The sequence below is a fragment of the Pteropus medius genome, unplaced genomic scaffold, assembly GCF_902729225.1.
Source record: "Pteropus medius unplaced genomic scaffold, Ma_sr-lr_union100, whole genome shotgun sequence".
NCBI lineage: Eukaryota > Metazoa > Chordata > Mammalia > Chiroptera > Pteropodidae > Pteropus > Pteropus medius.
Window position 1 is genome coordinate 22915898 of NW_024349803.1, and position 25385 is coordinate 22941282.

Below are 25385 nucleotides of genomic sequence, written 5' to 3' on the forward strand. Positions count from 1 at the left end.
GGCATTTGACTCCATGCTATTCACAAGCATGATGGGCTCCTGAAGTCTGGGCTGTCTAGAATTCAGCGAATTTACTAGTTAGTACTGGCTCTATCTTAATTTAAAAATATTTAACGGACAATTTTCTTTTAACGTACAGTTAAATATGAAAGAATGGGGGCCATCTAGTTTATTTATTGTCTTTTAGGGATCTCCATATCACTTTAACGGACCCTTAGGTCCCAGCTATCCCAGTCATGTAAAGATACTGAGGAATATATTGGCCACATGGGGTTCTAGAAAAAAAATATATATTAAGTATCAACCACGTGCTAAGCACTGTGGGAAGATGGGGAACCCACGGAGTCAAAGAACACAGCCCTGGAAATTATTCTGAAAGGCACCCACGCATTCCAAGTTACACCCAAATCTGCCAGCTCTTCGCCATTGTGTGCCTGATGGATGCCAGCATTTGCCAAGTACGTGTCTTTAGCAGGGCGTCCCATCCATTGAGCAAAAGGTTTCCTGTACATCCTGCACAGGTTTCTTCTCAAGGGAGAATGATAGAAACCCAGAAAGAAGTTACTTCCTCAGTGATTGCCAAGCTTTGGGGCACAGACCCCCAGGCAACCAAAGAGATTAAAGCATTGGGAGCTCGTTTATCTGGTAAGCATCGTTTGAAGCCTGAAAAGGGAATATACATTTATACTTTTCAAATACATACAGGGGCTGATGTGTTTCATATTCAGCATCTCGATGTTTCACTTTCAAAATAAATGGATACTGAAACCACTATCGTATGGGCTCTGATATATATACACATAAAATATATATTGTATATATATATACTATACTTCTCCTTTACTATTAAGCTCTCCTTGAAAAAGCTGGGACTCATTCTTCTCCCTTATTTTTATTTGACTTCAAACACTCCGAAAGCTCGGGGCTAGAAGCAACCATGACCGTGACTTCTGATGGCATCCCTTCTTCTCTCTTCCCGAAGGCAAATAAAGCGTCTTTTAATTGCTCGAAACGTCTTTGCGTGCCATTCTGGCTTCTTCTCATCTTTCTCTCCACTCGCTGCTGTTCAGAAACATCAGGAAGATTACTGCACGGTAAGTTTGAAGGAGGAGGATTCTAGGTCGTGCTGCCTGCCGTGGGCCCAGCATGGCTGAGAGAAAAACACCCGACCAGCACAGGCACCGAAGGGTAGCGCTGGAGGCTTAGTTTACGAAAGCAGTAGTTTACAAATGGTCCAGATCAGCAGCGCCAGAGGTATCTGGAAACTCGTTAGAAATGCAAATTCTCGGGCCCGCCCCAGACCTGCTGAGTGGCACTTGGGCCCACCAATCATTGCCAATGAACAGGACAGTCTTGGAACGACCTTGTAATTACAACTGTTTGGACCAGAGATGGCAACCTGACTCAAGTGTCACTAAGCTGTAGGCTCTTGGTGGCCCCGGGGTGGGCGGTGGTGTGAGAAAGAGGGCCGGGCCACCCAGGCTTCCTCTTTGTCACAGTTGAAAGGCGAAGCTGGTGTCCTGAGTGTGAGCAGCACTGTCGCTGTGGAGTGAGGCCGTGCCACAAAGCCACAAAGGCTCACGAGCATTCTGGTGACAGGGACTGCGCTGTGCCCAAGCGGGAGCTGAGAAGCAAAACTTAAAAAAGGCGTTGAGGAGAGAGTGAGGACGGCAAGACCCTGGTGGGGAAGCCGTCGGTGCGCGGGGACAGCCGAGGCTGGAGCACGCCGGGAAAACCCCAGGACACCTGCCGCCGAGGCCCCGGGAGCTGCCGCCACCTCGGGTTCCGGTTCTGTTCCCCACAGGGGTCCAGTCCCTTCTGAAACAGAACCGTTTCGTTTCTGCAGCTCCTGCTCTGTCGTTGTAAGGACCAGTTACTGAGTGTGACATAGGACGTTTCTCTCTTCTTTGCATTTTCTTTAAGGGACTCTCCCCACCCTACACCTTTTTTTGTGGTGCTTTCAAGGAGGGAGAGAAGACCAAACCATTGGACCAAGAAAAGAAGAAAAATAACAAAAACGAAACGAGAAGTCCTCTCTGTATGAGTTGTCCTCGTTGGCTGCAGCGCAAATGAGCAAAAGTAAAAAGCCTGACTGAATAGGCTTTAGTCAGGTGGTTTCAGCACACGGTGACTCCGAAGAATGTCTAACGAAAGAACCACGCGGCAGAATTCTTTCTGCCTCATTTTTGGGGTCTAAATATACAGAAGTGTCCTATTATGTAAAAAAACCCCAAAACTTTAGAATGCTCATTTTACATATTAAACAAGTTGGTAATTGTAATTATCGTAACTAACAATTTTGGGGCTATTCCTAGGTACCAAGCAATGTTCAAAGTACTTCACGCATTTTAAGTTATTTAATGTCATTTCCACAAGGGCAAGAATTTTCATCTGCTTTGTTTGTTGCTGAATTCTGTGTCTGGAATCGTGCTTGGCAACTAGTCGATACTCGACAAATCCTGGTTGACTGAATTGAAGTGGATCGTCACACGGCCCGTGGGAGGAGGCGCTAGGACATCCACGTTGCAGCTCTCTTGGCATCGAGATGGAGAGTCACATCTTGAATGTGAGCTTTACACTGTCAGGCAGCCAGCTCCCGCTGGGACCAAGACCCTGACCTCCAGGAGCGGTCCTACAAGGGTTTCTGAGGAATGCCGATGTCCAGATTTCATCCTATCACTGTCCGAAGGTCTCTGATCTTCCTATGATTCATTCATCCATTCGACAAATAGTTAATGGGCACTCAGACGTCCCCTGTCCTGTTCCAGGCATGGAGGATACAGCGTTGAACGCTAAACTGCTGTACCTGCCCACCCCTCCCCCCACACCCTGGGGAGAGAGAGAAACAAACAAAATGATTTGAGGTAGTGACGAGTGCATGAAGACATCAGAGAGGCCATGCGACGTAGCATAACGGGACAGGATGGGTCACTTCGTACTCCTTGAGGAGGTGACATTTGTGTCGAGACCTGAGTGACAGGAAAGGGCCAGCGGCGAGAAGGGCAGAGCATCACAGGCGGAAGGAGCAGTGAGCGCAGAAGCCTGAAGTGGGACAGCGTTTTCTGCTCTGGAAGCGGTAAGAAGGGTACCATGGCTGAGACAGTAAATGAGAGGCAAGGGCCGGATCACTGCAGGCCTTGTCAGCCGTGGTGGCAGCCGGGCGTGTGCCAGATCGCCCTTCGAGAGTGAACGTGCCACAAGGAGTGCAGTCAACCGGCAGCCCCTGTGGGATCAGCCGCACTTCAGACTGAGGACACCCTCTTCCCGCGCAGCTCCAGCCAACACCTGAATGTGGGGGGATGACCAGGGCCATTTCGGCTCAGTGCATGACCCCTCCAACGGGCAGTCTTTGCTCTCGAGCTTCCTGTTGGACCGGTCCATACAGCACTGGACTGGTTCTGAGAAACAGAACCAAAAGGAGCTATATCAATATATCGATACCCCTACATCTACCTATCATCTATCTATCATCTATCTATCTATCATCTATCATCTATCTATCATCATCTATCTACCTCATCATCTCTATCTATCTATCTATCTATCTATCTACCTATCTACCTATCTATACATTCATGCATCTATCATCTATTCATTTATCTATCTATCATCTATCTATCATCCATCTATGTATCTATGTATCTATGTATCTATGTATCTATGTATCTATGTATCTATGTATCTATCATCTATCTATCTATCTATCTATCTATCTATCTATCTATCTATCATCTAGCTATATAAAATGAGATTCATTATAAGGAACTGGCTCATGTGACTATGAAGGCTGCAAGCTAGAGACGCAGGAAAGCCAGTAGTATCATTCCCAGGCCTGAGAGCTGATGGCGTATGTAGATCTTAGTCTGGGTCGGAGGACTTCCTCCACCTCTGTGTTCTCTCCAGACCCTCAAGGGCATGGACGATGCCCGTCCACGTCGGGGAGGGCCATCTGCTCTCCTCAGTCCACCAACACAGATGCAAAGCCCTTCCTGAAACACCCCACAGACACACCCAGAAATGATCTTAAGCAGGCATCGGGCATTCCGCGGCCCAGTCAAGGTGACCCATGCAATCGCCCATCTCCATCGCCCACTTTTCCTGCCGGAAGCCCCTCCTTCCCCAGCTGTCAGACCTGGGTCACAGGCTGGAGGCTTTGGCCGCCGCCTCCTTCCTCGTCTCCGCCCTCTCGTTTTCACAGGTGGTACACCAAGAACAGTTGTGCGTTTCTGATTATATCTTGGTCGTGTCGACTGTGGATCCCGGAAGCGGTCTGAGGAAGCCGGCGATAGATGGGGTTTGGGGATTGGGTCGCCCACTGCCAGACTGGCAACGAGGACCCATCTTGAGCGGTATGTGGCATATGGATAGTCCCTGGCACAAGGTGGCAGCCCGATTGTTAACAATTTTACTGGCGGTGGCCTGGGAGAGTGTCCACGTGGGAAGGAATGTCCGAGCCAGCATGCCGACTCAGGGGTTTGAAAGGCACAGAGGACAGTGCATCCAGGGAGAGTGAGATGGCTGATTCTTACCTACTCGTGCTGACCCACGGGGAGCCCCTGAGAAACGAGGGCAGCTTTCACACATCAGAAAGGACCTGCGAGAGCCTGGGGCCTCCGCAGCAGCCCTTATCCACAGCTGCGCGAGAGCAGAGCCGGGCTGATGCTCTGACCATCAGAACCCTGACCGCAGAGGCTCACGTCAGGGGTCATGCCGGAAACACCTGGGCTGAGCCGTGTGGCAGGGACATGAAGGTGGATGCCCCTGAGAGAGGTGGCTCTTCAGACTTCCCTGAGCCTGCAGAGGTGGCCCATCCCTTTCTACCGAGAACCAGCAGGTTCCCCCGGTGGGAAGACACCGCAGAGCCCGTCCCTTGCAAGGCAACAGGTCCTGCCCACCCCATGAGCTGCCCCACCTCCAGTGGCTCTCAGGGTGGAAGACTGGGTGAGCGAGAAGGGACTGACCGGAAGAGACTCACTGGGGCCATGGATTTCACACCTTGGCGAGGACCCCAGAGAAAGGGGCAAACTCACTGCTGGACGGGGCGCAGAAGCGGGGCGAGAGCCACGGGGGGCTCAGAAGCGGGGGGAGAGCCACGGGGGGCGCTCAGAAGCTGGGAGAGAGTCACGGCTCACTCCCAATGAAGGTGAACTGGGTGGGTTGCTGAGGCCGATGGAGGACTCCGTAGCTCAGGGAAGCAGGGATTTATTCCAAGAGGCCAGAAGACCCACTAGGACTCTGTTCTGTGGGAGGGCCTGGAGGACACACCACGCCCATGGCCATCGGGCATGCCCTGGGCAGGAGGGACCAGCAGCTCGCCCTGCAGGCCAGGGCTGACGGCTGAGGCAGCCACAGAGCTGGAGCTTGCTAATGGTGGTGGAGATGACAGGGGCCTGGAGCAATAGAAGCTAGCTGGTAGCACTCCTCACAAACAGTCTGAGGAGCTACAATTTGTGTACCGGTGATGGGGGCGGGGAGGGGCAGCCAGGGGACCTGACCCACAGGCCGTGTGTGGATGGTAAAATCGAGGGTAACCAACGAGAGGGCTGCTGGACACCTACAGTTAGGATGCTGGGGGTGGTCGGCCCATCAGAAAGAAGGACCGTTGACACGGGCCCTTCGCCAGCAGGGTCGACGGGCCCAGTCTCAGCGGCTGTGCTGGGGTGGCCTTGTTGCCAGAGCAGATCGGTGAGGCTTCAGGTACATAGTGTGCTGCCATGGATTTGGCAAATGAATTTTTTTCTTTTTTTCAATCCCATTCAGGAGAAAGGATCAGAAAGTGTTCACATAAATATGGAGCGAGGGCCCGGATGCCATCCGGCACTCTGGGCCCCTTGCAGGACCGGAGTCTGTGACTTGGCAGTGAAATTGACCCTGATCCACAGGAAAAGTGTGAGCTAGGAGGCACTTCTCAAAACTGCCATGGCGCCGCCTTTCAGTTAGAGTAAACGCTTGCCAGGTCTGGCGTAATCCGGCCCGTCACCGGCCCTGTCACCGGCCCATCTCCCTTCCTCTTTCTCTCCTCCTTGCTCACTCGACTGTAGTGACATTGTTCTCCTTGCTGTTTAATGAACACGCAAGTCACCGTCGGGCCTACGGTTTTTCATCTGGCTTCATTAGAAGGATGGGGTAAGAAGACCAGAATAGGGACCTCGAATGGGAGATGGTAGGTGGGAGAAATTCTAGATAAATTGCCCTAATTTGTGTAGAGCCGAGTGCTGAGCTGCCTGTGCTTTTAACTCTAATTCTTAGCACAGGCCTCCTTGCCTAGAGTTTCTCATCCATTTTTTACACTCATGCATTGATTAGTGACCAGTAAGACATTATTTAACGGACTGAGAAAGAAGGTTGAGATTTCCTGGGGAATTGACAAGTTTCCATCCTTGACACTGATGGCTAATAACAGCGAACATTTCCGAGCTGTTGTGAAATGCTAAGCCCTGCATATACTTCATGTCATTTAATCCTCATCAAGGTGCTATTATCATCCCCATTTCACACGTGAACAAACAGAGGCTCAGACGTGATGTTATCTCACCAGGTCACTCCCCTTGTAAGTGGCCGGCTGTAAACACAGCTCTTTCTGAGTCTACAATCTGTACTATTTTCTCGACAATTTATTCCCTTTACAAGAAAGCGATCCTGATGACTGCCATTCATTCATTTATCCATTAATTCAATAATTATTTACTGAGTGTTTCTTTTTTATCTCAGGCCTTGGCCTAATTTTGCTGATACAGTGGTGAACGACTAGGCGGGACCCTTGCCTTCGTGCAGCTTATTGCCCAAGCGCATAGCAGCACCATGAACCAACGGCGTTCAGGTCTGGGAAGGGAGCAGACATAGCGAGTGCTGAGACTGAACTTCTGCAAAGGGGCTAGTAAAGCTTATCTTTCATCTACACGCCAGAATCTATATTGTGCACAGTGAATATAGAAAAGCTTGGTTAAAGCACCGACCTCTTAGCCTCATCGATGGTTAAATGGGTATGGTAATAACAGATTTCTTACCAAGTGGCAGTGATCTCCAACAAGAAAACATGTCAAACCTCTTGGGAATCTGTAAAATACTCAATACGGAGGAAAGAATTTTTAAAAATTTCATCTTTTTAAAATTGAGATATAATCGTCATATAACATTATATTAAGTTCAGGTATACAAAATGATGGTTCAATATTTGTATGTATTGCAAAATGATCATCACAGGACTTTTCTTTATATTAAAAAAAATCAAACATAAGTAGAGAGAATAATACAACACTCAAATACCTACAAACCAACTTCGACAATGATCAACTCATGCCAATTGTTTCATTTCTAGTCATCCACCCCAACACTCGTATTTTAAGAAGCAAATCCCTGAGAACACATCTTTTTATCCATATTTATGGAACAAAACATATATACATATAGGGATTCTTAAAAAAACAACAACCCACAAATACCATTATCACTCTAAAAAAACTAAAAACAAATTTGACAATATAATTTTACTCAGTGGTCTTATTTTCCTGGTTATCCTAAAAAGTTTGAGATCAGTAGGTTTAAATTAGTATTTAGATAAATTTCATGTATTGCCATTTTAAATCTGTAAGTTCCCACTTCAACTTCCTTTTGTTTTCATTTCCTTTTTTTTTCTTCTAAAGAAATTGGGTCTTATAAAACAGTGGTTCTAAAACTTTAGTGAGCATCAGTACGCGTTAGAATCACCTAGAGAACTTGTTACAGCGATTGCTGTGTCCATCGCATTTCTAACAAGTTCCCAGGAGCTGCTGCTGCTGCTGGTCTGGGACACTTTCAGTGCCACTGCGGTAGGTACCCCACAGTCTAGATTGCTCTAACTATATCCCTTGGTGACGTCAACGCGTCATGCTTTAATTTTCCTGCTAAGGGAACCTTATTTAATTGCCTACAGCAGAGCATAATGGTTCAAACTCACGGTTTGAAGTTTCATTTTAGAGACACTGAGCGAGACCCAGTGCGGCTTGGTTTAAATCTCGTTTTTGACACTTCTTTGCCATGTGACCTTGACAAGTCATTTAATTGCTCTGTGAACCCAATGTTGCAGCTTCGTTGTGAGGATTAGATGAAATTTCAAAAAAAATGACGATTTATTTAGCACAGTGCCTGCCTGGCACATAGCAAATGCTAAATAAATTTGATTATAATTTTTTCAACCAAGAAATAATGGGGCGCCTTGTCTGCGGAAGGCCATGAGTTTTGTAGGGTTTTGTTGTGTTTTGACATTAGCACAGCTAAGGAGTGCACCAAAAGAGAGGTACCTGGAGAAAGGGCAGGTAACTCGCGTCCACTTCCTGTGGGCCCCTTTAAAGGAGGGCGGGGCCACGTGACCCAGAGGGTCACATGGCCGCGGGACAACATGGCTGCGCCCGCGCTAGGACCGGCTGCTGGAGCCCGCGCCGGGCTGGGTCTGGCGCCCTGGCTGCCGCTGCTCTTGCTGCTGGGCGGCGCGGCGGGGGACGAGGAGGCCGGGGCCGGCGCGGGCGCGGGCGCGAGCGCGGGCGCGGGCGCGGGCGCGGGCGCGGCGTCCCTCGCGGGCTCATGCGGCTGCGGCTCTCCCCAGCGGTCCGGGGCCCCTGGCAGCTCGGCGGCCGCACACCGGTACTCAAGTGAGGCGAACGCCGCGGGCCCGGGCCTTGGCGAGCGGCCTTACACGCCCGGCAAGGTGCGCCTTCCAATTCCAGAAGGCGATGGGGGCCGCCGGGGTCCTGGGCAGGGTTGGGATGGGCTAGGCAAGAGGCTGGCAAGAAAGCAAGTACAGATTACAGCCGCACCCCAACTTGCGCACCTGCGGACCCGATTTGATGAGTCACTCCTCCCTCCGAGCCCACCGAATGGCTAGTTCTTGGGGGTTCAGCTTAACTTTGAGTGTTAGGGAGTTCGGTTTGAAGTTGTCCCTCGTTTTCTTACCTTCAGCTCATGTTCCCTCCTCCCACCACCCTGCCTTATTGATGTGGTTCTTGGAATTCTAGGTCAGAGAGATTCGGGTTGAAGACTTACGACTTCTCTCTCATGACTGTGAAAGAGTCAGGACACTGGGTCTCGGGGCTCTAATATTGCTCTGTACTTATCCACAGTCTCTTCCTGGAGACTGTGCTTCTTGAGGGCAAGGCCTTGTCCTACTATCCTTTTATCCCGAGCACTTTGGCACGTGGGAAGGATGCAGTCACCACTAGTAGCTTTATTGCTTTTATTTATCTTTGGCTGGCACTCTGCATGAAACTAGGTTCACAAGTATTCCTTGCTTCTTTCTGTCTGCCAGGCACTCGCACATTGGTGTGGTTGTGGAAGCTATTTGCTGGACTAGAACCCAGGTCTTCTGACCCCTGAAGAAGCCTTTCTTCTGGTAAACCTAGCATTGCCCCCTTTCCCTCGTCTCCACCCCACTTCTGTCCCCTTCAGCATTCCCATTTGCTGCCACAGCAGTGCGGGTTACTCTGCCGTGACAGTTATTAAAGACGCTGGTCTGTTAGGGTCTCTCCCCTACTAAGGTGTGAGCTCTGTGGTGATTGGGACCATAATTTTTATGTCTCAGGTATGGTGTTAGGAGGTTGGGAGCTGGCCTTCTTATTGTTTCTTCATCTTGTGTAATTACTGGCCTTTTACATTTTCCCTCAGAGGATGACTTGCATTTTTAGTGTTTTTCTTTCGTGAGATGGGGAGCCTGGTTAGTGTTGTACTGTGTGTATTGGCCGTACTGATTTTAATTCCTTTCTAACTTGAATAGTACTTGATCATCAGTTTCTCCCCCGCTAAACAGGAAGCCCTATATCTGTTTATTCGCTTTGTGGCTGACAGTGCAGCTGTCTTATTTGCATGTACACATCGGTCTGTCTAGAACCTTCTGGCCAGTACTGAACATTCCTCATGTAAGTGTTCCAGCTTCCAGCTGGTTCCAGAATGGGATGTGGGTGGCATTATCTCCTGAGTCACATTTATAAAATATACTTTTCTTTCATCCCTTTACAGTGATTTTGTGTCCAGATAGGGCATCGTGTGGGCCATCTTTGGCTAGTTCTTGCATTCACTTTAGTGATTGGAGGCCAAGCTATTACAAATAAACTAGTGGTTGCTGAGAGCACAGCCTTCAGCCTTCAAAGACTTTTAACTCAGTGATTAAACCTGAAGGAGCCTTGTTATTAAGACAGAAGACTTCATAGGAGGCAGTTCTTTATTTCTCTCCTTTCCTTGGTTTTAATATTTGTTCAGTCATTCGTGTGCAGATGATTTTGGTCTAAATCTAACACTTAGCCATTTATTCTAAATTTGGGAATGCAATATTATGGGAGAGGTACATGGTCATAGTGATAGCCCTTTTTTCTTTATTTTCTTGTTTAAAAGACTTTTTTTAGAGCAGTTTTAGGTTCACAACAAAATTGAGAGGCAGTACAGAGATTTCCCATGTATACTCCCGGTCCCCACTTGCATAGCCTCCCCTATTATCAGCATCCCCCACCAAATTGGTATGTTATAATCGATGAACCTACAGTCACATAATTACCCAAAGTTCATAGTTTTCTTTAGAGTTCGCTCTTGGTGGTGTACATTCTGAGCGTTTGGAAATGTGTAATGACATCATATCCATCATTATAGTATCATACAAAGTATTTTCATTGCCCTAAAAATCCTCCGTGCTCTGCCTATTCATTCCCGTCCTCCCCACCGGCAACTATTGATCTTTTATTGTCTCCATAGTTTGGCCTCTTTCAGAATGTCGTGTAGTTGGAGTCATACAGGATGTAGCCTTTTCAGATTGGCTTATTTCACTTAGTAATATACGTTTAAGGTTCCTTCATGGCTTGTCATGGCTTGATAGCTTATTTTTATTGCCGAATAATATTCCATTTGGGTATACCAGAGTTTATCTAGTCACCTACTGAAGGGATCTTGTTTGCTTCTAATTTTTGCTGATTATGAATAAAGCTGCTGTAAACATCTGTGTGCAGGTTTTTGTGTGAGCATGTTTTCAGCTCAGTAGGGTAAATAGCAAGGAACCTGACTGCTGGATCAAATGGCAAGAGTAAGTTTAATTTGTAGAAACGGCTAAATTGTCTTCCGAAGTGGCTATACCCTTTCACCAGCAATGAATAAGAGTTGCTGCTGCTTCACATCCTCGCCAGCATTTGGTGTTTTCAGTGTTCCAGATATTGTCTATTTTAATAGGCGTGTAAGTGGTAGCTCATTGTTTTCATCTGCAGTTTTGGTTGACATATGACGTGGAGCATCTTTGCCATCTGTATGTCTTTGGTGAGGTGTCTATTAAGGTGTTTGGCCCTTTTGTAAAGTCAGATTGCTTGTTTTCTTATTGTTGCGTTTTAAGAGTTCTTTATATATTTTGGAAAACAGTCCTTTATCAGATGTGTCTTCTGCAAATACTTTTTTCCAGTCTGTGACTTGTCTTCTCATTCTCTTGACATTGTCTTTTGAAGAGCGGAAGTTTTCATTTTCATGAAGTCCAGCTTAGCAGTTTCTTTCGTGGATGGTGCCTTTGATGTTGTATCTTAAAAGTCATCACCATACTCGAAGTCGTCTGAGTTTTCTCCTGTGTTTTCTGTTTATTTCGTTTAATTCAACAAACGTTTATTTGACACACATATAAGACTCTGTCTTATGCCCTGGGCATAAAGAAAAGAAAAAGACTTATGCCCTGCCTCAAGGCGTTTACCCTCTGGTTGGTTTCTGTTTCTCTCTCTGTCTGTCTCTCTGTCTCTCTGTCTCTCTCTGTCTCTCTCTGTCTCTCTCTGTCTCTCTCTCTCTCACACACACACACACACACACACACACTCACATCACATGTAAGCATCATTTTTCTGTGGTAATGATACTATGGGAGTGTGTACATATCAATTAGAGAGGAAGAAAGGATTCATTCCTTTCTGGACAAGTCAGGAAGTGCCTCAAAGAAAAGGTCACATTTGAGCCAGGCCCAAATATGTCCTAACCTCCCAAAAAAATCCTGTCCTCATCAGCAATCATTCTTTGTCCTCATCTCTCTTTCTGTTGGTTTTGATCCGTCTATTCTGGGCATTTTATGTGAATGGACTCATACAACATGTGGCCTTTGTATGTGGATTCATTCATTTCTTGTTTTCGAGGTGCATTTATTTTGTAGCATGCGTTGGTACTTCATCCCTTTTTCTGGCTGAATAGTATTCCATTTTATGGATATACCACATTTTGTTTATTCATCAGTTAAAGGACGAACGAGTTGTTTCTCCTTTTTTGAGTTGTTTCTACTTTTTATGCACAATGTGCCTATGAATGTTTGTGTACTTTACACATATGTAGACATACATTTTCAGGTGTCTTGGATATATGCAGAGGAGTCGAATTGCAGTCTTATATAGTAGTTCTTTTTTTTGGGTTTTTGAAGAACGGAGAGACTTTTCTAGAGTGGCTGCGTCATTTTATATTCCTGCGTCCTTGGCTACACTCATTATTGTCCATCTGGTTATAGCCGTGCTGGTGGGTGACAAGTAGAATCTCTGTGGTTTTCATTGGCGTTTTCCTTGTGACTCGTGATGCTGAGCAAAGGGTTGTGTTTCTTAACGGAAGATTTTTGGTGTCTTCCTCAGACCTGATGTCAGTGTTGGGGACACAGATGTGAGCAGGGCAGCCTCGGTCACTGCTCCCGTGGAGTTCAGAGTTTATGTGGTTGGCGGACAGGGACCAAGTCATTGCTGTCAGTATTTCAATAAAGAATTAAGGACAAGGACGTAACAGGGGTAAGACCTGGTCCCTTAGTGGACTTCTTAGATCCTCCATTTCAGTGATTTAAGCCTTTTTCATTATCACTGGAGGCCTGCATTCCTTCAGTGGGCTCTTATATTCATTAATATGCCATTTTACATATGGCATTTTTATATTCGCTTTTAGAAATAGTTCAGAAGGGTCGAGAACATATTAAAGGTGAACACACAGACGTGCGAGGAAGTAGGGCGCCCTCCCACCTCCGCCCTCCAGCCCTTCTCCGCTTGGTGGCGCGCGCTCCAGACCCGTTTCCACGGCACGTGGAGATTAGTGTCATGTCACGTAGAGTTTGGGCTAAAGAAACTACTTTTCTAAAGAATTGGTGCTTCCTTTTGTGACTGGTGCTTCACTCTCTTCGGAGCCTGGAGTGACTGGACTGATTGGACAGTGGGGTCTGGGGCTCGCTGTGTCCCGGGTGCTCCGCATCCTGCGCAGGTCCGCTCGTGACTCCCTGTGTCGCCCTTTGGCTGCAGATGGTCCTCATCCCCGCCGGCGTGTTTACCATGGGCACGGATGACCCTCAGATAAAGCCGGATGGGGAGGCGCCCGCCAGAAGAGTCACCATGGATGCCTTTTACATGGACGCCTATGAAGTCAGTAACGCGGAATTCGAGAAGTTCGTGAACTCGACCGGCTACTTGACCGAGGTAACGGGGCCTGGACGCGGGAGGACTGGCGCTGCAGCCTCTGTGCGCGAGCCCCGCACCGCACCAGCCACTTGTGTGTGTTTGTCTGATGCAATTCTCCTGGCAGCCCCAGGAGGCAGGTTACTTTTCAGGTGGGAAACTGAGGCTTAAAAGTGATTTTCTCCGAGTCGCACAGCTGGCCGATGGGGACCAGGGTTCCAGCCTGGCCAGTGTGACCCAGGGCCTGTGCCTGTCACCGTTGTGCTCTATTGTGTCGGTGCTTTAATATGCCAGATGGTGCCACTGTCCACTTGGGCTTCTTGAGGTATCAGATGGCATGTAAAGTAAGGCCACTTTTCCCTCTCCAAAAATTGCAGTTTAGTTGTTCCAGAAGCATTGCGTAGTTTGTGAGTGATCGATGCAAAGCGCAGCTTTTCACTTTTGTGGTTTTAGTCCGATGCCTGACAGCTTGTGAGCTCTCCCGAGGCCATTCCTGGCATCGTCCTGTGGTCACGGGATCACAAAGCCAGGTTCTGACAGTGCGCGTTTGCTCTAAATGGCAATAGGAAGAGAGAGGGGCTTTCTGGTTTATGCAGATTTCTGTACGTGTCAAAAAAATACTCGTTCTGTAGGCTTCCCATTTTTCTCTCATCAGGGGACTTTATCCTCACTGTCAGTTTGTGGAGTTCATGTCCTTGATTTTTTCCAAGACCCAAACATCCTTTTTCTTTTTTTCTTTTTCTTATTATTTATTATTATTATTTATGCTTACAGCACCTGGTCTTCCTAGGTGGTCTCCCGTCCAAGTACTAACCAGGCCCGACCCTGCTTAGCATCCGAGATCAGACATCGGGCTTGTTCAGGGTGGCATGGCCATAGACCATGGACCATGGCTCCACTGGGGCGTGAACCCAGGACCTTCTGCATGTAAAGCAGATGTGCTAACTGCTACACTATGGAATCACGTCCCCAAACATCCTTTTTTAATGAAAAAAATTAATTCGAGAATGAATCCTGGAAGCAAAACAGTTTTCAAGTTTGCTTTTACCTTGTCACATTTCTTTGTACTGTCCTGAAACGTACAGACTGGTTCTTTTTTGTACCTGTTTGGAGGAAGCAGAAGTCCCGTTCATGCTGTCTCATACGCGTCCTCGCAGATCAAGCCCCCAGCAGTCTGCCGGACTCAGTAGAAGACCTCTAAGGACGCAGGCTGGATCAGGGTTCGCCGTGAAGGTCAGGTAGACTAAGCAGAACTTCAAGTGTCCAGGAACACGGATGGGGAAAAATTACTACCTTCTAAGTGAAATTTAGCATTTCCTTCAATTATGAAGCAGCCAGCCAGCCATAGTCATAACAGGACCTAGATTTTGTCACCAGTAGAAACCACAGGCATTTTTTGTTACATTATTGTTGTGGCAGACGTCTTGCAATATTGCGTCCACTCCCCTTCAGAAAGCACGATAACTATGAGTCTGCTTTATCTTATTGAGTATGTGAATAAAGAGCACATATATATTCTGTATAATTACATCTATTAGCATAGCACACTTGTTTTATTAATATTTTGACATAACTCCTTTTCTTTGTAATCACTGATTCGGTTTTATATATTGAAACATTTCGTTCATCTTTTATGCCTCATCATCCTGCTAAAGGGGTATAGGGCACAAGAAGGGTTCAGAACCCCAGCTTTGGATAAAATGCTTCCTGTTTTTGTGGCACTCTACAGTGCCTTTCTGTTCCTGCAAGCTCATTTTGCATCACGCTCCCCGTGTCCCGGCCCGGCTCGTCTTGTTTCTGTCCCTTGAAAATGCCACACTCTTTCTTATCTTAGGGCCTCGTGTTTCCCCCCTGCTTGGAATTTCCTGCCCCCTTGCCTGTCCCCCTTTTTGCATGGCTGGCTCCTCATTCCTGCGCCCTCTCAGCTTACATGTCCCCTTCTCAAAGAGGCTTCCTCTGCTCATTCTGTCAAAAGGAGCCTTTTCTTGATAATCTTTACCTTACAAGGTCACATAAAGCTGTAAATATTTTTCTCCTCCTCTTGTTTGATTTGGTTTTTGTCTGTGCCTTCACATGCGAGTGCATGAGAAGATGGACCATGCCTATGTCATACTGACTTTGTGTCTCTGTCGTTTAGCCCGAAGCTGGGCACGTGGCACATGCCGCTGGATAAAGGAGTGGTTGAGGTCCTCAGGCGTGGGGTGCCACGGGGAGAATGGGGGTGAAGGAGAGACCGGGAGCTCCATTCAGGAAAAGGGGCTTGAGCAGCTCGCGAGGCCTGAGATCCAGGGGTCCAGTAGGCGGTCACTGCCATCTGGTGAGGACAGGACTGGCCTGGAGGTCGAGATGTGAGTCATTTGACGTGCTGGCGGTCGTCAGAGCGATGAGGTTGAAAGAGGTTGTCCAGCAGTGGGATGTGTGCCTCAGGTGTGATCTCCTGGACCGCCTGTGTTAGAATCACCTGCTGAGCTGTCTCCACGAGCAGGTCCTTGACCTCACCCCAGACCTCCAGCATCAGTCTCTGGGGATGGCAGCAGTGATCTGTGACAACTGCACAGAGCCCGAGAGGCTCTGGTGAGGGTAAGAAGGGCTGAGCCTGGGCCAGAGCCTGGAGGAAGAGCCCACGTCTCTCCAGGGAGGAGCAGCAGAGTCAGAAATGGAGGAAGAAAGCACAGGGGCAGTGCCACGGAGGCCGTGGGTCGACGGAGGGTGTCTGCAGAATGGGTCCCATGCAACAGAGAGCCAGGTACATGAGGGCTCGAGACAGTAATGTCCAGTAAAAGTAATGGAAACATTTCTGTCCGATGCCTGGCACGTGTAAGCACCGTCGCACTGTCGCACCGTAGTGGAGCTAGAACATCAGCACACGGTGCCGTTGACCTCGTTTAGCTCGATTCCAGGAGCAGAACGAAGGATAGCGGGTGGTCAGGAAATCTCGCGTGAGAGCACCATTATTTTCTGAAGTCATTTGTTAGACTTGGGGAGCTGTGTTTCCATCGACAGGAAGCATCACATTCTGAAAGGCTAATCTCTTCCAGTCTGCGTTCTCATTGGCTAAATAAGCCTCGAATGAGAATGGTCTCTGTAAGTGACATACACCTGTTTGAATAGGACGCCAGATGCTTTTAAGTCATTTCTCAGACCTCTGAGAAGTCATAAGAGAAACTCAAGTTTCTTTGGAGAAGAATCACTAACAATGTGCAAAGAAAATGGCACATGTGAAACACGTCACTACCCTTTTCTGGATTTTATTTCCGTTTTCCCTACAGGCTGAGAAGTTCGGTGACTCCTTTGTCTTCGAAGGCATGCTGAGTGAGCAGGTGAAGACCAATATCCAGCAGGCAGTAAGTGGCGATTAACCAGGTGCTCGGATTTCACTTACCCTTTGACAGGGCTTGGGTGTAAAACCCACCCTCCCCGCCCCCGCTTCGGGCCCCCCCCCATTTGCTACTGAATTGAGCTTCTGTCCTGTGCACCGAGTAGCATACTGTGCTGCTAATTGGGGCTCACCTGGGCTCTAGATGTTTCTGGGTTTCATTTGCTCATGGCCATTTCCAGAGTGGAGGGTGAAGTGCGAATATTTTTTAACGTCTTCATGTCATCAGGTGGTGGCTGGCGCCGAGAGACAGCGTCCTGTGTTGTCGTTCTTGAGTTCACGTGGTCAGTGCAGTTCACGAACGGGCCCTGTGCTCTGCGAGGTCGTGGGAACCCGAGCCAGGCAGCTGGCCTGACACGCGGGGGCGCGCCGCCCTCCCAGAGCGCCCCGGGAGGGTGCGAGCGGTGTCTTCCCGGGAAGTCACGGACACGGGCCCGCGTCTCCGCAGGCGGCCGTGTGCGCAGGCGCACCCGCGGGCCCTGTTCCACCCTCGTCGGCAGGTTCGTGGGTGTGCGAGCGTCTACACACACGTCTCACGAGCGGGCGGAGGAGACGGGAACAGGGCAGGACTGTGGGCGGGTGGCAGGTGGAGGGTCACACGGCAGAGGGGGCAGAGAGGGCGCAGGGGACGGAGTTGGTGAGGGGCACCGGCTGCACGTGTCCCCGGGAGGTCGCATGCGGAGGGCGCGGAGGGCGCGAGCCCCGGCCTGTCCGCGCCTGTTCGCCCCCGACGCCTGCACGTGGTCCTTCCGCTGGCGTCTCCTCGGGTGAGCAGCGGCGCCACCAAAGCCACACTGTCCTGCCACACGTGTCCTTTCTCTTCAAACGAGTGTGCAGAACGTGGGGGCAAAAACGAGGTAAAACCAGACCCGCTCCCGTCATTTATGGGGGAGTCAGGCCGCCGCTTTGTATGCATTTTAGGGAAATGTTTTGAAAACATGACCGAGCTCCCAGTGAATGTCACAGTTTTCTTGGCTCCTTACAAGTTCATGTTACAAGTCTGCTGTGTAATCCGATATACTTGTTTTTTTAAGGGTTTTGAGGTCAAATTGGCCTCGTGCTGATGAGTCAGCACCTCAGGACGTGGTCCCTTGTTTCGAGACCCGGAGCGCAGATGGGCGCGGGCCCCGCAGTGTTCTCGTGTTTGCGCTGTCGCATCCAGGGCCTCCTGGCCCTGAGAGCCTCCGGGCACCTTGGGCGGAGAGGAGAGCGGGTCGTCACCGCTGGCCCGGCAGGTGCGCGGTGAGCGCCGGGCGGAGCGTGTGTGCCCGGAACCGGGGCGAGAGCCAGCCGCTCTCACGGCAGTGCTGGCCACTTGCTCACAGGCTGGTGACGGAAAAGCAAACCTTCTAAGCGTGTTTGGAAAGGGTCGGAATGAGTAGGCTGGATCCGGTAATGGCCCGAGGGAGCTCTGTTTTTATTTTCTCAGTCCCCCCTCCCCTCCGGGGCCGACATACCTCTGGCACCAGGCCTGCTTTTAACCCAATGTTCCAGAAGTGGAGGATGCGAGAAGGTCCACCAGATGCGTTAAGGGGGTCCACGCCAGCGGGAGGCAGCCCTGAGTCCCACAGTGAGGAAGTCGTTCTGTCTTCAAGTCTCTCTCAGGCCCTGGTTAAGTCAAGACGAAAGTCCCCTGTGGGTGCCCGCCTGTCACTAACACGGGTTCGTTTCCTTTTTTGGAAAGAAAAGAGGCTTCAGAACCTTCCTCAGGCTCTGGTAGCTAGCTAGAATTTAATAATATTGTTTACTTTCATGTGATTATTTTAAATGTAATTAATTCGTAATGTTTACTTTCATGCAATTTCACATAATTTTTTAAAAAATATTGTGATTATTTTAAATGTGTCATAAGGTTACACTAGTAATAAAATTTTTTTTAACTCTTTTTATTATAAAATAAAACACAAATACAGGAAGTCACACAAAGCAAGTATATAGCTTGCCGAGTTCTAAGTCAGACATGCCGGTGACCATCACCTGAGTCAAGAATTAGAGTTTCGCTACCTGCCCCAGCTACCCCATCCACGTCACGTCCTGATCGCCACCCCCTCTGTCCCTGAAGTAGCCACTGTGTTGCCTTTTGCAGTAGATGCTCCCCCTTCCCCGCTTTTCTTTACACGTAGTATCACTAGCTGTGCGTCCCAAGGCTTCTGTAAATTCTGCAATTTAACCTCGCCCAGTTAAAGGAGATCTGTGTCTTTTAAGACTCTTACTCTGTAGGTTTCCCCTCCGTTGCACCCTCTTCCTCTGATTTTTCCTGACAGTTTATCCCGAGGAATCCAGGGCATTTACCTGTAGACTTATGGTCTGAATCTTGCCTCTTGCTCTCTCACGGTGAGCCCGCCTGCTCTCTTTGTCCTCCGCATTTCCTGCCACCTGGTAGCTGGGTCCACAGGCCCGATCAGACTCGTGTTTGAGTCCGGTGGCAAGACCTCCGGTGGTGGCCTGTCCTTTTCACCAGCAGAATCCCAATGTCTGCGTCTCCCTCTCTGTGTGACGTTATCTGCTGTTCGTGCTCAGTGCCTAGATCCGTCAGTTCATGGGGAGTTGTCGGCTGGTGACAGTTCAGTGTTTTTTAATTGATTGAGATACTTTTATGAAGACGTGGTTCCCTCTACCTGCTGTTTTCTAAGCATTGATCGGCACAGTTTGCACAGGAAAGGTGGGGTGGATGCTTCTTTACCAGTTTTGAAGACAATTACTTAATTCCCTACTCTTCTTCAGAAGTGACCAATTAGATAATTAATGAGACGTTTAAAGACAGTTGTAGATGTCTGTGTAGTTGTAAGGAATAATGCAGAGAGATCCCGGGCACCTTCCCCCAGGCTCACATGGTAACGTCTTGTGTAACTAGCATTTTCACAAGCAGGGGGCTGACGATCGATACAACACACTCCTCTTTGGTTTCGGGTTTTCTGTGTATTCGTGTGTATATGTATTTAGTTCTATGTAGTTTTATCACAAATGTAGGTTTTTGTAATCACTAGATTAAAAAATATTTTCATGAGTTCATGAATTTAAAAATATTTTACAGGTTTTATTCGGTTGGGATCATATGTTTTGAAGGTCACATTTTCCTCTTTTGGAGTGAGTGCCTCTTTAAGTTCTCATGACTCGTTTTTCCATTTAATTAATTTATGATATTCACATTTTTTTCACCCATCCTTTCACCCTACTCCCCTTTGGCGACCGACCATCAGCTTGTTTTCTGTATCTTTGTGTCTGTTTTGATTTGTTTATTCATTTGTCTTGTTTTTTAGATTCCACAGATAGGTGAAATCATATGGTGTTTGTCTTTCTCTGTCTGACTTATTTCACTCAGCACAATACCCTCTAGGTCCATCCATATCGTTGCAAAAGGCAAGATTTCACTCTTTATGGCTGTGTAATACTCCGTTGTATATATACCTCTATTTTAAAATTTTAGGAGAACCGCCATGTTGTTTTTCATAGTGGCTGCGCCAATCTGCAGTCCCACCAACAGTTCACAAGGGTTCCCTTTCCTCCCGTCCTCGCTGGCTCTTGTTGTTTGTTGACTTTTTAATGATGGCTATTCTGACAGGTGTGAGGTGGTATCTTGTGGTTTTGATTTGCATTTCTCTGAGGATTAGTGATGTTGAGCATCTTTTCATGTGTGTGTTGGTCATCTGTATGTCTTCTTTGGAGAAATGTCTATTCAAGTCCTCTACCCATTTTTAAATTAGATTTTTTGTTGTTGTTGTTAAGTTGTACGAGTGCCTTGTACATCTGGGTGTTAACACCTTATTGGATGTATTATTTGTTAATATCTTCTCCCATTTTGTAGTTGTCCTTTTGTTTTGTTGATGTTTTCCTTTGCTGTGCAAAAACTTCAGTTCCATGTGGTCCCGTTTGTTTATTTCCGTTTTTGTTGCCCTTGCCCAAGGACACATATTCAAACAGATATTGCTAAGACTGATTTCAAAGAGTTTAGTGCCCATTTTCTTCTAGAAGTTTATGGTTTCAGGTCTTATATTTAAGTCTTCAATCCATTTTGAGTTTATTTTCGTATGGTATAGGAAAATGATTCAGGTTTTTTTTGCATGTATCTGTCTAGTTTTCCAAACACCTCTTATTGAAGCAACTGTCTTTACCCCATTCTATATTCTTGTTGACTTCATCATAGATTAATTGATCATTTAAGCATTGGTTTACTTCTGGGCTCTCTCTTCTGCTCCATTGATCTAGGTGTCTATCGTTATGCCAGTACCGTGCTATTTTGATTATGGTAGCTTTGTAGCATAGTTTGATACTAGTGAGTATGATACCTCCCACTTTGTTCTTTCTCAAGATTTCTTTTGCTATTCATGGTCTTTTGTGGGTCCATGTAAATTTTAAGATTAGTTCTAGTTCTGAGGAGAATGCCATTGGTATTTTAATAGGGATTGCATGGAATCTGTATATTGCCTTAGGGATTAAGGACATTTTCACAATATCAATCCTTCTAATCCACGAGCAAGGTATATCCTTCCATTTATTTGTATCCTCTTTAGTTTCTTTATGTCTTATGGTTTTCATGGTATGGGTCTTTCACCTATTTTGTTAAATTTATTCCTGGGTATTTTATTCTTTTCGATGCAATCGTAAGTGGGTTGTTCTCTTAATTTTTCCTGATTGCTTGTTACTGAAACAACAGATTTCTGTATATCAGTTTTGTATCCTAGAACTACTTAATTCATTTATCAGTTCTAATAGTATTTTTGATGGAGTCTTTAGAGTTTTCTACATATAGTATCATGTCATCTGCAAATAGTGATAACTTTACTTCTTCCTTTCCTATTTGGATGCCTTTTATTTATTTTTCTTGTCTGACTGCTGTGGCTAGGGCTTCCAATACTCTGTTGAACAAAGTGGTGATAGTGGGCAGCCTTTTCTTGTTCCTGATCTCAGGGGAAAAGCTTTCAGCTTTTTACCATTTAGTATGATAGTGCCTATAGGTTTGTCACACATGGACTTTATTATGTTGAGCTATGTTCCTTCTACACCTACTTTGTTGAGGATTTTTACCACTTAGTCATTTTAACATTGAGCTGGCTTTTAGGATTTGTTTGTAAAAATAATCCGAAACTGTGTGAATTTGATGGTGAAATCTACAACTAAGTAGATTTCAGCAGGCACGTGTGAATAAGACAGAGCACACGTGCCTGCTGAAATCTACTTAGTTGTAGTTATTTGGATGCTAAATTTGAAAAAGGATCTATTCAATTATAGAAAGGATTAAGGCTAGCTTTTTTTGTATTGCTTTTGTTTGTTTTAGAGTATTTTACTATCGATTTTTGAAGGGATAGTATTTAACATCTAAAACGTATGTTTCATTTTATGCTTTTGTTATTAACATAAATCTTTGACGGGAGGAATGGTCACGGGGTGGGAAGAAAACAGTTGCTCTTGGTGAGAGCCTGAGAAACAATGATTGTCTCTTGGTTTGTGGTTTGGCATTTTCTAAATTGTTAATAGGGTAAGGACACAAATTCCTGAGTAGGTGTCCTTGATAACGGAGGAGGGTAAGCTATTTTGAGAAGTTCTTTTCAGCCGAAAGCCAATTTCTGTGAGGACTCAGAATTACCAAGGCAGCATTTTCTTTTTTTAAAGTAAAAAACGATTTTCAGACGTAGTTGCCCACAGAGTGCTGGGCGCTTTGTTATTTGGGCGATGCCGGGCCAGGGCGAAAGGTGAGGCATGATGAAGCTGACCCTCAGATAACACGGCGGGGTGAAGACTCCACGCTGGAGAGACCCATTGGAAACGGTGCGATCCAGTCACCTAATGGGAAATGCTGAGAGACCCAGCAGGGTTCTGAGGTCGCACTCCCAAAATGATTTTAGAAAAGCTTTAGTGCGCTAACTACAGCGTAAGCCAAGCCAGAAAGTATTCAGAAAGGCACGTTCCAGTGCATAGGAAAATCAAATTAAAATAACCAGAAGCACGTGCCCGATGGATCAGTTGCTCAGCATCATTTCGGATATTAGTTTTACCTTCCTGGTGGCTCGGCCAGTGTTCCCCTGAGCCGCCTCAGTTCAGCTTGAACTTTCTTTGTTTACATGACCACTGAGACTTTTCCTTCCCAAACTGACTTTGGGGCTCGTTTGCTTGGCAAAGCCGTAAGGAAAAGCTCACGGCCTTTGACTCAGATCTGGTTCTGATCTCAGTTCCGCCGTCTACCAGCTGATCTGGGGGAGTCACTTAGCTTCTTTGACTTCTTAAAGTCAAAGGAGCTCTCTTTTTGCCTTCTTAAAGTTTGACAGTTTAAAACTTTTGAGTCTTTTTTAATGGAAGCATAAAACTCAAAGTCTGCTGATTTCTTTCAAAGCAGTCCCTTTAGTTCCACATATTTTTGTAGCATATTTTTGTATATAATACATTTATATAAAATACATTTATACTGTATATACACAGTCTGCTATAGAGTTGACACTTCAAGTAAATATAAATGCCTTATAACCACGTAGGTTTCTTTACCCTACCCCCATGTTAAAAGTGTCACATATAGTATATCTACAAACACTGAAAAAAACCCCAGACAGCGTTACAGTTTTTGCTTGCGACACTTATATTTTTAATTTAAAGAAGAAAAATGATTTATTATATTTACCTGAACCATTTCTGTTGCTCTCCCCTCATCCCTAAAGTTCCATGTTTCCCCCGGTATCATTTCCTTTCACCCTGAAAAACCTCCTTTGAGAGCAAGTCTTATGTTAGTGAATTATCTTAGCTTCTCTTCCTCGGAGGATGTCTTTACTTCACCTGCATCCTGAGCATACTTTCACTGGATACAGACTTCTGGCCTGAGACATCTTTTCTTTCATCCCTTTTGGACGTTGTTATGTGCTTTTCTGGTCACGTGGTTTCCGATGGCAGTCATTTGAATGAGCCACTGCCCTCATATGTATCATGTCATTTTCTGGCTTCTTTCAATATTTAAAAAAAAATCTTTTGTCTTGCAATTTGATTATGATGCATTTAGACATCATTTTCTTAGAGATTGTCCTGTTTGGGGTTTGTCGAGATTCTTATGTCTGTAAATTTTTAGAGTTTGCAGCCATTACCACCACCACCCCCCATTTTTTTTTTTTTTAATTAAAACATCAATATCTCTTCTCTTTTTGGGAGTCCAGTGCATAACTGTTAGACGTTATGCTAGAGCTTCTTCCAAGGCTTTGTTCATTGCTTTAAAGTTGTTTTTTCTTTTTATTTTCCACATTACATACTTTCTGCTCATATGTCTTCAGGTTCTCTCTTTGTCATTTTTATTCTCTTGAGCCTGTAGTGAATTCTTCATTTCAGGTTCTGCATTTTGCAATTCTAAAGGTTCCTGTTGAAGAACAGCTCCCGTTTTTCTGCCGAGGACGCCTATCTATTTTGAGAGCGTTCACCTTTACCTCATAGCTGATGGCTATAGTAGCCGCTTTAAGGTCTTTGATAATTCCAGCATCTGGGTCGTCTTGGGGGTGGCGCCTGTTCGTTTCTTTTCCCTTCTGTGTTGAGTCTCTGGTCCTGTTATAATTCTCTGGAGATATTTTTTTTTTTTTTTTTTAAGACCGTCAACGTGGACCACAGGTTTTGACTTGCCACTGCTGATTTTGTAGCTGTTTGCTCATTCCTTCATGGTACCATGGCACGACAGTTATTTTTTTTTCTTCGTTGTAACTAGCATTTTACTTGTTTTCATCCATTTCTTATAGGGACAGTAATGCCTACGTAGTAGAGCATCGTGACGATGAAATGAAATAATGTACACAGAACCACCTTGGACATAAAAGCCTCTTAGTGACTGCCACTCCTCTGGTTTCTCCCAGCCCACCGTCTCTGTGCCTGCTCCAACTGAAGGTTGAGTTACGTTTCTTTTGCTTTCCTGCTGCCCATCTGTACGAGCTGCAAATGCCATATCCAGCGCTCTGCCAAGTTACAGTGATGTTTTGAAAAGACTGGCTATTGTGGAATAAAACCTCTTGGATTACCTCAGAATCCTTGGCTAGAGCAATATATCAGTGATATATCGTGTTTTTTTTTTTTTTGGTGGGGCGGTAAAATATACATAACATAAAATTTTTCATTTTAGCCATTTTAAAATGTACAGTCATCGGCATCGAGCGCATTTCGCATGTTGTGCAGCCGTCACCCTGCCGTTTCCGGAACCCGTTCGGCACCCCAGACAAGCCGTGCCCGTTAAACAATTACTTCCCGTTCTCCGTTCCCTCCTCCCCTGGCAACCTTGGTTGTGCTTTGTGTCTCTATAGATTTGTTTATCGTAGGCGCCTCGTAGAAGTGGAAACGTGCAATACTTGTCCTTTTGTGTCAGGCTTATTTCACTCAGCATGATGTCTTCAAAGTTCACGCATGTCGCACGTGTCAGAATTTCATTCCTTTTTAAGGCTGAATGATACTCCGTCGTTTCTGCACGCCGCGTTTGGTCTGTCCATCCTTCCGTCAGTGGACGCTTGGGTGGTTTCAGCTGCCGAGCAGCTACTGGCTGTTCTGTCGTGAGCAGTGCTGCCGGGAGCGTGGGTGTACACGTGTCGCTGGCGTGTACTGGGTGTCGGTGTACACGTGTCGCTGGGATGTACTGAGCGTGTGCGTACACGTGTCGCTGGTGTGTA

At 46.6% G+C, this 25385-nt stretch overlaps 1 protein-coding gene, 1 long non-coding RNA gene and 1 pseudogene across 14 annotated transcripts in view; 1 reads left to right on the plus strand and 2 right to left on the minus strand.

Moving 5' to 3' along the window:
- Nucleotides 1–900: 900 nt before the first annotated feature.
- LOC120582437 (uncharacterized) lies at nucleotides 901–8426 on the minus strand. The gene is made up of 3 exons (XR_005647568.1): nucleotides 8280–8426; nucleotides 7008–7066; nucleotides 901–2829 (listed from the first exon to the last, which is right to left on the minus strand). It is a non-coding gene; the product is annotated as an uncharacterized LOC120582437 (long non-coding RNA).
- The window catches only part of SUMF1 (sulfatase modifying factor 1), a 127173-nt gene continuing 110144 nt past the window's right edge, over nucleotides 8357–25385 (plus strand). For all 13 annotated transcript variants that reach the window (XR_005647563.1, XR_005647562.1, XR_005647564.1 and 10 more), the window contains exons 1-3: nucleotides 8357–8683; nucleotides 13242–13415; nucleotides 16664–16738. Coding sequence is in view for 9 of the 13 variants with exons in the window: in XM_039837951.1 (XP_039693885.1) it covers nucleotides 8378–8683; nucleotides 13242–13415; nucleotides 16664–16738 (555 nt within the window). In the remaining 4 variants the exon portion in view is untranslated. The remainder of the gene's footprint in view (nucleotides 8684–13241; nucleotides 13416–16663; nucleotides 16739–25385) is intronic.
- On the minus strand, nucleotides 14160–14275 carry LOC120582602 (uncharacterized; annotated as a pseudogene).